The sequence below is a fragment of the Pseudorasbora parva genome, chromosome 9 (genome assembly GCF_024679245.1).
Source record: "Pseudorasbora parva isolate DD20220531a chromosome 9, ASM2467924v1, whole genome shotgun sequence".
Classification (NCBI taxonomy): domain Eukaryota; kingdom Metazoa; phylum Chordata; class Actinopteri; order Cypriniformes; family Gobionidae; genus Pseudorasbora; species Pseudorasbora parva.
The window spans coordinates 33,470,885-33,483,830 of NC_090180.1; the positions used below are offsets into that span (position 1 = coordinate 33,470,885).

Below are 12,946 nucleotides of genomic sequence, written 5' to 3' on the forward strand. Positions count from 1 at the left end.
CACCACATATCACGTTTAATTTACCCCACCAGAAACAACTATAACTATTTTTAAAAACATTTAAAACAACACAAACACGTCCATATACATATAGAATGCTGCATTAAACAATTTCGTAAAGGTAAAAAATAAATAATATATCAACTCCATAGTGGATTGCAAGTGATCAAGGGCTTAGGGCATTCCAGTTCAGTCCATTGCAAAGTTTACGCCAGTAGTGGGCACTCATGCAACGAAGGCATGACGCACATCCGAGTGAACGAGACGGAGGGAAGTTTGCGAGTGAAGGGCATACTATAAACGAACTAGAACGTAGCATTGGTCTTGGATTATGTGCCTGTTCTGTGGAACAAGTATATTTTGCCTGTCTCTCCTGTATTGTTTGCCTTTTTGGACTGCTTGCCTGTTTTTGACTACAATTGTGGATTACCTTTCAATAAATACTGCACTTGGATCCTCAATCTTTGTCTCAGAGCAGTCCGTTACAGCAAACAAGACTTTGCGGTGAATGACAGAGTGAACAGAGGTAATAAGGTAATGAGAGACAGGTGTAAACAGTGAGTGCTAGTGAGTCCGGGCAAAGGATTATGGGTAATGTAGTCTGTCCGGGTTGGAGTGCCTTCTGGTGGTGAACACGGGCACTCACTCTGGTGAATTGTGAGCACACAAGTGTGTATTTTTATTGAAATTTTGCTACTTCACCCCCATTTCCTTTAATACATACCTTTTACAGTAGTAAGACAAAATAGTTCCACTCATGACCTTAAAGACCAAAATGCCCCCAATGAAATCCATTAAAACAATTTTTTTTTAAGTAATTTAACTATAAAATGATGCAGGCTTTCATTCTGTTGACAAGGCTTCAAAATGACTTAAAACTTAACAGATGGTGCCTTTTGCTCAGGTTTGGCCTATAAAGCAAATACTCGCTTTATTCCTGTCTTCTGCTTCTGCATATTATAGAGCCAATTGAATAAATATGCAGCTATAATTGTGTGGGTGTGTTGGTATGGATGTTTTTATGAATTTATTTCATTTTTGGCATGGACATTTTTGTCCTCTAAGGACCTCAGAGTAACTTTTGTTAATTGATGCACCAGAATCACAGTTGGTATATGAACGAAAGTTGTGATGGACATGCACAATCAGCCCTAATTTAGACAAAATAAAATTGTTGCGAAATGCTACATAATTGTGCAATCACAATCAAGAATTTTAGAGAGACCTAATAAGATAGTAGTAATCTTAGATATTATGAATTTTGCCAATTAATAAGTGAAAGCATAAATTCTATTGTGGGAATACTTCAGATTCTGTTGAGTATGAAGAATCAAGTTTCCAGATGACACAGATGTGTTGAAAAGGAAGTGTGTTTCTGCAGGTCAATCTGCCGCAGTGGCTGGTGAATTTGATGCGTGACATCGAGGAGGCCACGACACACGAGCTCACCGTCGAATAGAGACCCTTAAGATGAGTCCTTTAAGATGGAGGATTGGCGGTCGTTTTATTTTTCATTCTTTGGGTATTTGTTTTATTTTGCTTCTTCAGTCCACTGTTTTAGTTTTTTTCTTACACAATCTGTGTGTGTGTGGGTGGTTGGGATGTAAATGATTTGCTCATGGTGTGTGTGGGTGTGTGCGTATAGACACTGATGAGCGTACAGCGATCCTGAAGAACAACACTTTAACTCGTGTTCATCATTTAAGCTGGAATAAACAAAAAATGATTAGGCAATTTTTCAAACCTGTAGTGTCTGTTGTCTTTAAACTAGTTTGACCTATTGGTTGACCTTCTTGGAATAATACTACACCAGGATCTGTTAATTACTGTGCGGCATCTCATGACAAACATGTTGTGATTGCTGAAGACCTCACAGTAACCTGTCCTGTTATGCAATGGCCACATGACCTTGTTTTTTTGACCTAACATGGTGTTTGTGACCTAAGTGTGGTCAAAAACCCATCTTTATGATGTGCTCAGCTAAGTAGTGGGTTTAATCGGTTATATAAATGCTGGATAATAAACAGCAGAATAATGAACCTGTTATTGGTGGAGCGGGGCACGAATTGTGTCAATCTATACTGTGGAGGAATTGGTTTAGCACACTTCGTTCTAGAGTAAATATTGACGTCTCTGCAACTGGAGTAAACCCATGTGCTGAAAAAAACAGCATAATTAATAGAGATGACGAATGTGTCAATGATTAACTACTCCGAGGTCAACATGTCACAGCATAAAAACACGGCGCACATCCACAGAGAGCCAGATCTGACACATCATCAGAAGATATTGGTTTCAGCAGCTTGTTGTTCTGCTATGAGAGCGCCGTTTGTATTTGTGCTGTTGGTGAGCATCCTCGTCCGTCTGGCGGATCTTTCCCCTGTGCTCGGGCCTGAACCCATCCGCTGCGCTCCGTGCTCACAGGAGCAGCTCGCCACCTGTCCCGCCGTGTCCTCAGACTGTCCCGAGGTGCTGCGAGAGCCCGGCTGCGGATGCTGCTCGTCCTGCGCGCTGAAGAAAGGAGACTCCTGTGGCGTCTACACGGCTCACTGCGGCACCGGCCTGCGCTGCGTCCCGAGGCCCGGCGACCCACGGCCGCTCCACGCGCTGACCCGCGGTCAAGCCGTCTGCTCCGAGTACGACCAGACAGAAGGTACGTTTCCGTAAAGTTGGTCAGTGAACGCATGCTTTCCAAGGCCAGGCCGTTTCTCACACAATGTTTGTGTCTGAATTGCTTTCTAGAGGACACAGACATCACGTCTGATCAGAGCTCGCTGCTTTACCTTCTGGGACTCAACAGGCCGCTCGACCCGCAGGACGCGGCCGAGGCGCAGGAGAGCATCAAGGCCAAACTCAACGCCATCCGAAAGAAACTTGTCCAACAGGTACAGGCGACATATGCATATAAAATGTCCACCATTTTGGATTGCACCGTTTTACCATAAACCAATGAATAAAATGTGAAGTATATATTTCAGTCATACTAAATGAAATGGGTAAAATGTTGCATCTATTTGATTTTATTTAAATAATTATATTTTCAAAATGCGTTTATTCAAATGGCTTAGAATCAAATAATTCTGTTCATTGAATACAAATATATTCGGTTAAAGAGTATGAATGTGGCTAGCTGTAAAACAATCCATATTCAGTTATTGAAAATAAATTTGATTCAAACTAATTGGATTTATTGATGATAAATATATACACCTGGTTACAAATATAGTTTATTAGTGCCATTACAGAAATTTGACCAATTTCATCAATGACTGACAAATATGCGTCACAATGGGAATTTCGGTCACACTTTCGATTAGGGTCCAATTCTCACTATCCACTAACCATTAAAGGGTTACTTCAGCGGTTTAGCATTAAGCTTTGTATCAGTAGAAATCCGGTAGTATATTTAAATGATGGTGAACTTTTCAAATTAATTTCTATGAAAGTTAAGCTTCCAAAGGCATAAACTGAAAATACGCCCGACTGAACACGCATTGTGAATGTATGTCACGTCCGGGCTTACCTCAGCTCTCGTGATGAATGAAATCTGGCTCCTGCTGGGTTTGTGCTGTGGCATTCGCTCGGCTCACTCACATTATGTTGAACATGCATGTTCAGTTTTTAATTGTAGTGTCTGTTCTCTAACTGAACAAAATTTTATTTAAAAAAAAACACGAATATAACGGTAGGGGCAAGTGATCCAGTAGCGGTGGCTTTGGGAGTGGCCTCGTAGGGCAGTGAAGCAAGTGCATTCTGGGAGTTGTTGTCTTTCATCCACATGAGCCAAAAATAATTTTTCTGTCTTTTCTGTCTAGAAGGCACCAAATTCTACTACTTTAATGAACCAGTTTAAATACAAGCTTAATGCTAAATCAATGATGTAACCCTTTAACTATGACTCAATAAACTCCTAATTACTTCTTATTAATAGTTGGTAAGTTAAGTTGTTTAGGTATTGGGTAGGATAAGGGATGTAGAATAAGACCATGCAGAATAAGACATTAATATGTGCTTTATAACTAAAAAACAGCCAGTGTCCTTGTAATATGCATGCTAATCAGCAAGTAGTTGGAGAATTGGACCCTAAACTACAGTTTTACCGAAATTTCATGTACAATTCAAGTACATAATTCCTACATTTAGGTCTAATTTTGTATTGCTGTTCCCAAGCTTGTTTTTGGATGAACCATCCCATTTATTCTGTGACTCTTCTTCTGTTGGTCTAGGGTCCGTGTCACACTGAGCTTCACGCCTCTCTGGACGTCATCGCACAATCACAGCAGACGTTAGGCGAGAAGTTCACGAGCTTTTACCTCCCCAACTGTGACAAGCGAGGATTCTACAAGGCCAAGCAGGTGGCTGATCTGCTCTATCCTGACCAACTAAATCTGACCCTAATGAGGCTCACTAGCCCTAAAATTCTCTTGTTTTCTCTCTCTTTCAATCAGTGTGAGACCTCTCTTGTCGGCCAACCTCCACGCTGTTGGTGTGTGTCATCCTGGAATGGAAAGAGAATCCCAGACTCTGATGATATATCGGCCGATTCCCAGTGTCATCAGGAGCTCACGAACTGAAGCCTTTATCCAGCACATACGCTAACTTATATTTCCTTCCATACCATATCAACACCTATTTATTCTTATGTATATGGCTCTCATGTGGTCTTTATATTTATGAACTAGTTTTTGACATAATTCATTATAATCATGTTTGCACAGCAAATATCCAAGATTGTTGTTTGCACATTGGTATATTAGTTTCATTTATCCATGTATTTAAAACAAATGTCTACCTCACATTAGACATAATGTCACTATAGACTCCCTGAATATTAATGTGCTGCTGTATTTATTGTAAAACCATTGTTTTATTGTGTATACATGTAATATACTGTATATTTCCTCAAAAGCTTCTTTCAATAAATTGTTTGAGATTGTAAAGATTGCACAAGAATTCTGTAAAATCTATGACTGTTGAACAAAGTGAGTCACATTTGGCCTATGGATGTTTAGTAGCTGTGTCGCATTTGAAGGCTGCATACGTCATAAGGCTGTCTCATTTCAAAAAAGTGAGAAGGACACTCCAAATGCGACCTTCGAATGCGTCCTTCTATCACAGGATTACGGAGTGGGCATGAGGTGTAGGCTTCGCGGCTGGAGATAACCCACAATTCTTTGCGTCGCCGTTAACCGTCATCTATATTTTTATATTATATGAAATCTGGCAGTGGTGCAGTTATACATGCGAGCGTAGGTGTGGTGTTTAAAATGTAAGTTCAAGCTTGTTTTTATTTTTTTAAGCTCTATTACCTCAAACAGATAGTTGTGGTTAACAGGATTACAACGCTTTAGTGCTTTTTAAACGTTTAGAACAGAATATTACAGTGGCCCAGTAGTGCAGCCGTACTAAATTAAATCACAACATAACAAATTTGCCACAACACAACGGAAACGAGCCACAACACAACGAAATCACCACAGCTAGATGGAAACGAGCCACAGCACAACGGAAACGAGCCACAACACAATGGAAACGAGCCACAGCACGACGGAATCGCCACAACACAACGGAATCGCCACAACACAATGGAAACGAGCCCTAGCACGACGGAATCGCCACAACACAATGGAAACGAGCCACAAAACAACGAAATCACCACACCACAACGGAATTGCCACAACACAACAGAACTGCTCCCGTCCACGAGGGGGCTCTCGGAGTGCAATAAAGTTAGTTTTCCTTGCAATTGCTCTATAGATTGGCCAGTCTTACAAAGGTATAAACACTACGGTCAGTTTTAAGTGTGTAACCATTGTATATCGACATGAAATATCAACTCAAAATCACCTACAGGCATTATAGCTGCATATTAATACTCAAAACGTTTTTACTCGCGATCACGGCGCTTGATGCCCAAGAGAATGTCTGCCAATTCCACCAAGTGTTTGAAACGTATAATTTTATTAATTAAAATTACTTTTTTTGTTTTATTTAAATGTTCAAATTCTAATGTTTGCATTTGTAACGGATTCACAGAGGCAGGATTCAAAAGCAAGTAATTAGTTTATTTGACGGATAGTGTCACAGAAGTCAAAACTCAGAACACTGAAGAAGTCCGGATAAGACAGAGCAGTGAGAGAGGCTCTGTTGGCGACACGGGCAGGCTGTGAGCAGCTGTGACTCGGGAGGTCGGTACAGGTAATCCGGGAAGGGATCCAGCGTTTCACGGAAGGGGGAAACGACAACCAACACGGAGACACAAGGGGAAACATCCAACAACGCTCTGACAAAGACAAGAGAGAAACAGAGAGACTAAATAGGGTGAAGGTGATGAGTTGCAGCTGGTGCAGGTGATCAGCCACAGGTGCGTGATGAGCCAATCCCAGGCTCCGCCCTCACCTACATTCAACACGCACCCAAGAGTGAGACAGGGAATCCATGAACCGTGACAGTACCCCTCCCCCTAGGAGCGTCCCCTGACGCTCCCAGCCGACCTTACCTGTTGATTGTAATCATCAATAAGGGAGTGATCCAGAATGTCCCTAGCAGGAACCCAACTTCTCTCCTCCGGACCGTAACCTTCCCAGTCCACCAAGTACTGGAAACCGCGTCCCCTCCGTCTAGAATCCAGAATGCGATTAACCGAATAAGTTGGTTCCCCATCTACGAGTCGCGGCGGTGGGGGAACCGGGACTGGCGGATTAAGGTGGGAGTGAAAAACAGGTTTGATTTTGGATACATGGAAGGCGGGATGAATCCTCCTGTACGCCGGAGGGAGTTTGAGGCGGACTGTCACCGGACTAATGATCTTGGTGACAGTGAACGGGCCGATAAATTTGGGAGCAAGTTTATTAGATACGGAGCGGAGAGGAATGTTCTTGGTAGAAAGCCACACTTTTTGACCGACGACGTAAACGGGAGGCTTAGACCGGTGGCGATCGGCTTTAGCCTTGGTGCGCGCTCCCACCTGGAGCAGAGTCTCACGGGCTCTGGTCCATGTGCGATGACACCTCTGGATAAAGGCGTGAACAGAGGGGACCGCGACCTCGGAATCCAGACTAGGAAAAATAGGTGGCTGGTAACCTACACTACACTCAAATGGCGAAAGGCCCGTAGATGATACTGGTAACGAGTTATGAGCGTACTCAACCATAGAGAGTTGCTGGCTCCAGGATGAAGGATTCTTGGATACCAAACATCGCAACACTCTCTCCAGATCCTGATTGGCTCTCTCGGTCTGACCGTTGCTTTGGGGGTGATAACCCGAAGACAGACTAACCGTGGCTCCTAGTAATTTACAAAACTCCTGCCAAAATTTGGACACAAATTGGGAACCTCTGTCGGAGACCACGTCCATCGGGAGGCCATGTAACCGAAAGACGTGATCTACTACAGATACCGCTGTCTCCTTGGCTGAGGGTAATTTGGGCAAGGGAATGAAATGTGCTGCCTTCGAGAATCGGTCCACGACGGTCAAAACGACCGTCTTGCCCTGGGAGGGCGGGAGGGCGGTAACAAAATCTAGAGCGATGTGGGACCAGGGTCTCGAAGGAACAGACAGCGGCTGAAGTAACCCCTGGGGAGGTTGGTTAGATGTCTTACCAACCGCACAGACCGAGCAAGCCAAAACAAAACTGCGAACGTCGCGAGCCATAAGTGGCCACCAAAATCGTTGCTTTATTAAACTGCAAGTGCGGTTTACCCCTGGATGACAGGCAATGTTGGAGCAGTGACCCCATTTGAGGACCTCGGATCTTAACCCCTCCGGAACGAACAAACAACTCGGTGGGCCGCCGGGCGGGGGCGTTACCCCTTCTAAGGCCACTTTGACCTTCGATTCGATCTCCCATGTGAGTGTAGAGATAACTATCTTCTCTGGCAAAATACACTCGGGAGTAACCGGGCGTTCGGAAGCATCAAAAATACGAGATAAAGAGTCGGGTTTGATGTTTTTAGACCCGGGGCGGTACGAGAGAACAAAGTCAAAACGTCCGAAAAAAAGTGCCCACCGAGCCTGCCTGGAGTTGAGTCTTTTAGCAGATCTAATATATTCAAGGTTCTTATGATCCGTCCATACAATAAAAGGTACCCCCGACCCTTCAAGCCAATGACGCCACTCCTCCAACGCTAACTTGACGGCCAACAACTCTCTGTTACCAATGTCATAATTGCGTTCGGCAGGAGAAAGACGATGGGAGAAAAACGCGCACGGGTGCATCTTGTCATCTGAGGGAGAGCGCTGTGAAAGAACCGCTCCTACCCCCACCTCTGACGCGTCGACCTCTACCACGAACTGACGTGTGGGATCAGGGGCGACTAAGATGGGAGCCGAAACAAAGCGGCTTTTCAGTTTGGCGAATACAGCCTCGGCTGTATCGGACCACCTGAACGTCATTCGGGGAGAGGTCAAGGCAGTCAGAGGTGCGGCTAGTTGGCTGAAATTGCGAATAAAACGCCGATAGAAATTGGCGAACCCCAGAAACCTCTGTAGGGCCTTACGGGAATCTGGACTTGGCCAATCCATCACAGCCTTAACCTTGTCGGGATCCATGCGCATTCCCTCCGATGACACGATGTACCCTAAAAAAGGAACAGACTGTGCATGAAAAGCGCATTTCTCCGCCTTGACAAAAAGCCCATTCTCTAGCAACCTCTGAAGCACTCGTCTGACGTGTCGAACATGTTCCTGGAGAGACGAAGAAAAAATCAAAATGTCATCCAGGTAGACATATATGAATTGGTCGACCATGTCTCTCAACACATCATTGACGAGTGCCTGGAAAACCGCTGGGGAGTTGGAAAGGCCGAAAGGCATGACCAAGTATTCAAAATGCCCCCTGGGGGTGTTAAATGCGGTTTTCCATTCATCCCCCTCCCTGATGCGAACCAAATGATAAGCGTTACGTAAGTCCAACTTCGTGAAGACGGATGCTCCCTGTAACCTCTCGAAAGCTGAAGACATCAACGGCAAAGGATAGGTATTCTTTACCGTGATGTTATTCAGCCCTCGGTAATCAATGCAAGGTCGCAGAGAACCATCCTTCTTCCCCACAAAGAAGAACCCCGCCCCCGCTGGAGAAGAGGAAGGGCGGATGAATTTGGAGGCTAGAGAATCAGAAATATATTTCTCCATGGCCTCCCTCTCTGGAATAGAAAGAGAGTATAGTTTGCCCTTAGGCGGAGACTTACCTGGGAGTAAATCTATAGCACAGTCATAGGGACGATGCGGAGGGAGAGAAGCAGCTCGGGACTTACTGAACACTTCCTTCAGGTCGAGGTACTCCGGAGGCACGTTAGACAGATTCACCGTCTCACTCTGAAAAACAGAACGAGAAACAGACGAACAAGCAGACACCAAACAAGACTCATAACATCTATCACTCCACGCAGACACAGAGTTTTGTCCCCAGTCAACCCTTGGATTGTGTAACTCCAGCCAAGGGTGACCGAGGACAACGGGAGCCAAAGGGGAGTCCAGGATGAAAAATGAAATGCGTTCTGTGTGGTTGCCGGAAGTGATCAGTGTAAGTGGTTCAGTGGTGAATGAAATGTCAGGGAGAACTTGTCCGTTGAGTGCGTTGACAGAAATGGTGTTCTTGAGTGCAATGGTGGGTATGTTGAGTTTATGAACCAGGGCAGAGTCAATGAAGTTACCTTCCGCTCCCGAGTCGAGAAGGGCAAGGCTGGAATAATCCTGAGCTGCCCACAGCAATCTCACCGGGAGGAGAGTGGAGGATGAGGTCTTTTCCACGGAGATCCCGCCCGACAGTAGCCTTCCTTTTACCGCCGGGCGTGGTCTTTTACCGGGCAGGAGTCTAGCAGGTGTCCGTTCCCGCCGCAGTACAGGCAAAGACCACGGGATCTCCGTCTCGCCTTCTCCTCCCGGGAGAGCCGAGCTCGACCCACCTGCATGGGCTCCGGGTCGAAGGTGTGGCTGACCGCATCCGTAGTGCTGGCCTGAGGGCATTCGACGCTCCCAAACTGAGGCTCCATCCTGGACCTCAGCCGACTCAGACGAGCGTCCACCCTCAACGCAATATCGATGAGACCGTCAATCTTCTCTGGAAGGTCGATGGTAAAGATCTCCTTCTGGATGCGGTCAGCCAGCCCATGCAGGAACATGTCCCACTGTGCCTCCTCGTTCCACTTGCACTCGGCGGCCAGGGTGCGGAACTCGATGGAATAATCCGAGACCGAGCGGTTACCTTGACGGAGCTCTGCGAGTTGACGTGCCGCTTCTCTTCCGGTCACCGCTCGGTCAAACACCCTTCTCATCTCCGCCGCCAGCGTCTGGAACGAGGAGCAGCAAGGATGTTGATTCTCCCACACCGCCGTTCCCCAAAGTGCGGCTCGTCCGGAGAGCAGGGTGAGGACGAATGCCACCTTGGATCTCTCCGTGCTGAAAGTCTGCGGTTGAAGAGCGAAAAACAAGGAACACTTGGTAAGGAAGGCTCTGCAAAAATTGCTCTCACCGGCATAACTCTCGGGGGTAGGCAGACGTGGTTCCGGTTGCCGCGATGCGGATGGTGTGTGGGGAATCGGCGGTGGGTCGGGCACAGTGGGACCGTCGAGTTGTTGCATCTGTTGGGTCAGCTCGGCCACCCGTGCCACCAAGGTGTGTACTGCCTTTCCTGTGGCAGTTAAGTTCGCCTCCTGCTGGTCCAGTCTCTCGTTGCTGCTGGTCAGTAGGGCGTTGATACTTGCTGAATCCATGGTTGGTCAGAGCGTTCTGTAACGGATTCACAGAGGCAGGATTCAAAAGCAAGTAATTAGTTTATTTGACGGATAGTGTCACAGAAGTCAAAACTCAGAACACTGAAGAAGTCCGGATAAGACAGAGCAGTGAGAGAGGCTCTGTTGGCGACACGGGCAGGCTGTGAGCAGCTGTGACTCGGGAGGTCGGTACAGGTAATCCGGGAAGGGATCCAGCGTTTCACGGAAGGGGGAAACGACAACCAACACGGAGACACAAGGGGAAACATCCAACAACGCTCTGACAAAGACAAGAGAGAAACAGAGAGACTAAATAGGGTGAAGGTGATGAGTTGCAGCTGGTGCAGGTGATCAGCCACAGGTGCGTGATGAGCCAATCCCAGGCTCCGCCCTCACCTACATTCAACACGCACCCAAGAGTGAGACAGGGAATCCATGAACCGTGACAGCATTAAGTCAGTTTTTTAGGGAAAAAAAAGATATGGGATTTTAACATGTCTGTTTTTGAATGTTAAAGGGGGGGGGGGGGTGAAACACTCCGTGAAACACAGTTTCAGTCAAACTCATGTCAGTCTTGAGTACCTATAGAGTTGTATTGCATCCTTCACATCTCCGAAAAGTCTTTAGTTTTATTATATTTATAAAAGAAATATGGGCTGTACCGAGTCTTTCCGGAAAAAAACGAGCACCTGGAGGCGTATCGTGTGGGCAGAGCTAATGAATGTGGAGAAACTCATGGCTATCTATCTCAGCTAATAGATATATGATCCAGAATCATTCGGAGGCTGAAATAAATTGAACAGGAGAAACAGCAACAGCAGGACGTCCGTCTCTGTGGTATGTACTGTATTTAGTGGCCTGTCAATATTTGTGTGGGTTTACTTGCAGTTTATGAGGACATGATTCGGTTTATGGACTATTGTATGTGACTAAACCTTAGCAGTAGCAAGCAAAACGATTTTGCACGTCAGACTAGTGTAACTTTATACATAGAACGATAATGGAGTAACGTTAGCGCATTTGAATGACGAAGCACGAATGTCGTGTCGTTTACTGATGTTTACTCACGCGACGCTAGCCGACAGCATAGACATTTGAAGCAATTTTACTCACCGGCTGCTTCCAAAGCAGGACCGAACCTTTATCGCTGGGACCGCTCCGTCAAAAACACACTTCTTTGGTATGATTTGGTAAAGTCCTGACAGCAGTGAATGGTGGAGATCCACTTTTGCGACGAGATTGAAGCGATGTTGTGAAGCTTCCCGTCATTTCTGCGTTCAAATCGGTTCAAATGCAGCGCTGCCTTCCCGGAATGCTGTGCTGAAGCGTTGAAGTCGCTTGATTTCACCCATAGGAATAAAGTGGAGCGTGGCGCGTCATAAGTGTTCACGGACGACTGGATCTGCACCTGAGAGAGTGTTTATGGGCGTGCATTTCCTCTCTCGCTCTAGTCACGCGCGCACCCTACCGGGAGAAGAGCCCGTACGGCCCATACAAGGACCTTCCGCTCTATTAACGTCAAGCCGAGCCAAACTCGAAAAAAACTCTCCGAAACTTGTGAGAAACCGGAAGGAGTATTTTTAACACAGAAATACTCCATCAAACGTCCAACATTAGTTTTTGAAACTTTGTCTATGTTTAGGATGGGAATCCAAGTCTTTAACAGTGTAAAAAGCTCAGTATGCATGAAACAGCATTTCACCCCCCCCTTTAAAAGTAATTTTAATTCATACAAATTACATGTTTCACCTGCATGGTGGAATTGGCAGACGTTCTCTTGGGCATCAAGCGCCATGGCAGCGTGTAAAAGCGTTTTCGAGTAGAAATATGCAGCTATAATGCCTGTAGGTGATTTTGAGTTGATATTTCATGTCGATATACAATGGTTACACACTTAAAATTGACCGTAGTGTTTAAATCTTTGTAAGACTGGCCAATCTATAGAGCAATGGCAAGGGAAACTAACTGTATTGCACTCCGAGAGCCCCTCGTGGTCGGGAGCATTTCCGTTGTGTTGTTGCGATTCCGTCGTGCTGTGGTGATTTCGTTGTGTTGTGGCAATTTCGTTGTGTTGTGGTTTAATTTAGTACGGCTGCACTAGTGGGCCACCGTAGTATATTGCTGTCAAGACAAGAAACATGGAGCAACAGCTGTTGTATAATCTGAATAACATTGATTACTGAGATGCAGGATGAAAAAAAAAACTAGGTTGACGTGGTCATACTCAATTAGT

The 12,946-nt window shown here is 45.7% G+C and overlaps 1 protein-coding gene across 1 annotated transcript; it reads left to right on the forward strand.

The window, feature by feature from the left end:
- The first annotated feature begins 2,256 nt into the window (after positions 1–2,256).
- On the forward strand, positions 2,257–4,940 carry igfbp1b (insulin-like growth factor binding protein 1b). Its single transcript, XM_067452289.1, has 4 exons — positions 2,257–2,653; positions 2,743–2,885; positions 4,227–4,355; positions 4,449–4,940. The coding sequence occupies exons 1-4, from the start codon at positions 2,317–2,319 to the stop codon at positions 4,572–4,574; spliced, it is 735 nt and encodes a 244-aa protein (XP_067308390.1). The 5' UTR covers positions 2,257–2,316; the 3' UTR covers positions 4,575–4,940.
- Positions 4,941–12,946: the final 8,006 nt, after the last annotated feature.

Coding starts and splice junctions, on each gene's coding strand:
- igfbp1b (XM_067452289.1), top strand. CDS start 2,317: ATGAGAGCGCCGTTTGTATTTGTGCTGTTGGTGAGCATCCTCGTCCGT. Junction 2,654..2,742: donor CGAGTACGACCAGACAGAAG/GTACGTTTCCGT, acceptor ATTGCTTTCTAG/AGGACACAGACATCACGTCT. Junction 2,886..4,226: donor GAAAGAAACTTGTCCAACAG/GTACAGGCGACA, acceptor CTGTTGGTCTAG/GGTCCGTGTCACACTGAGCT.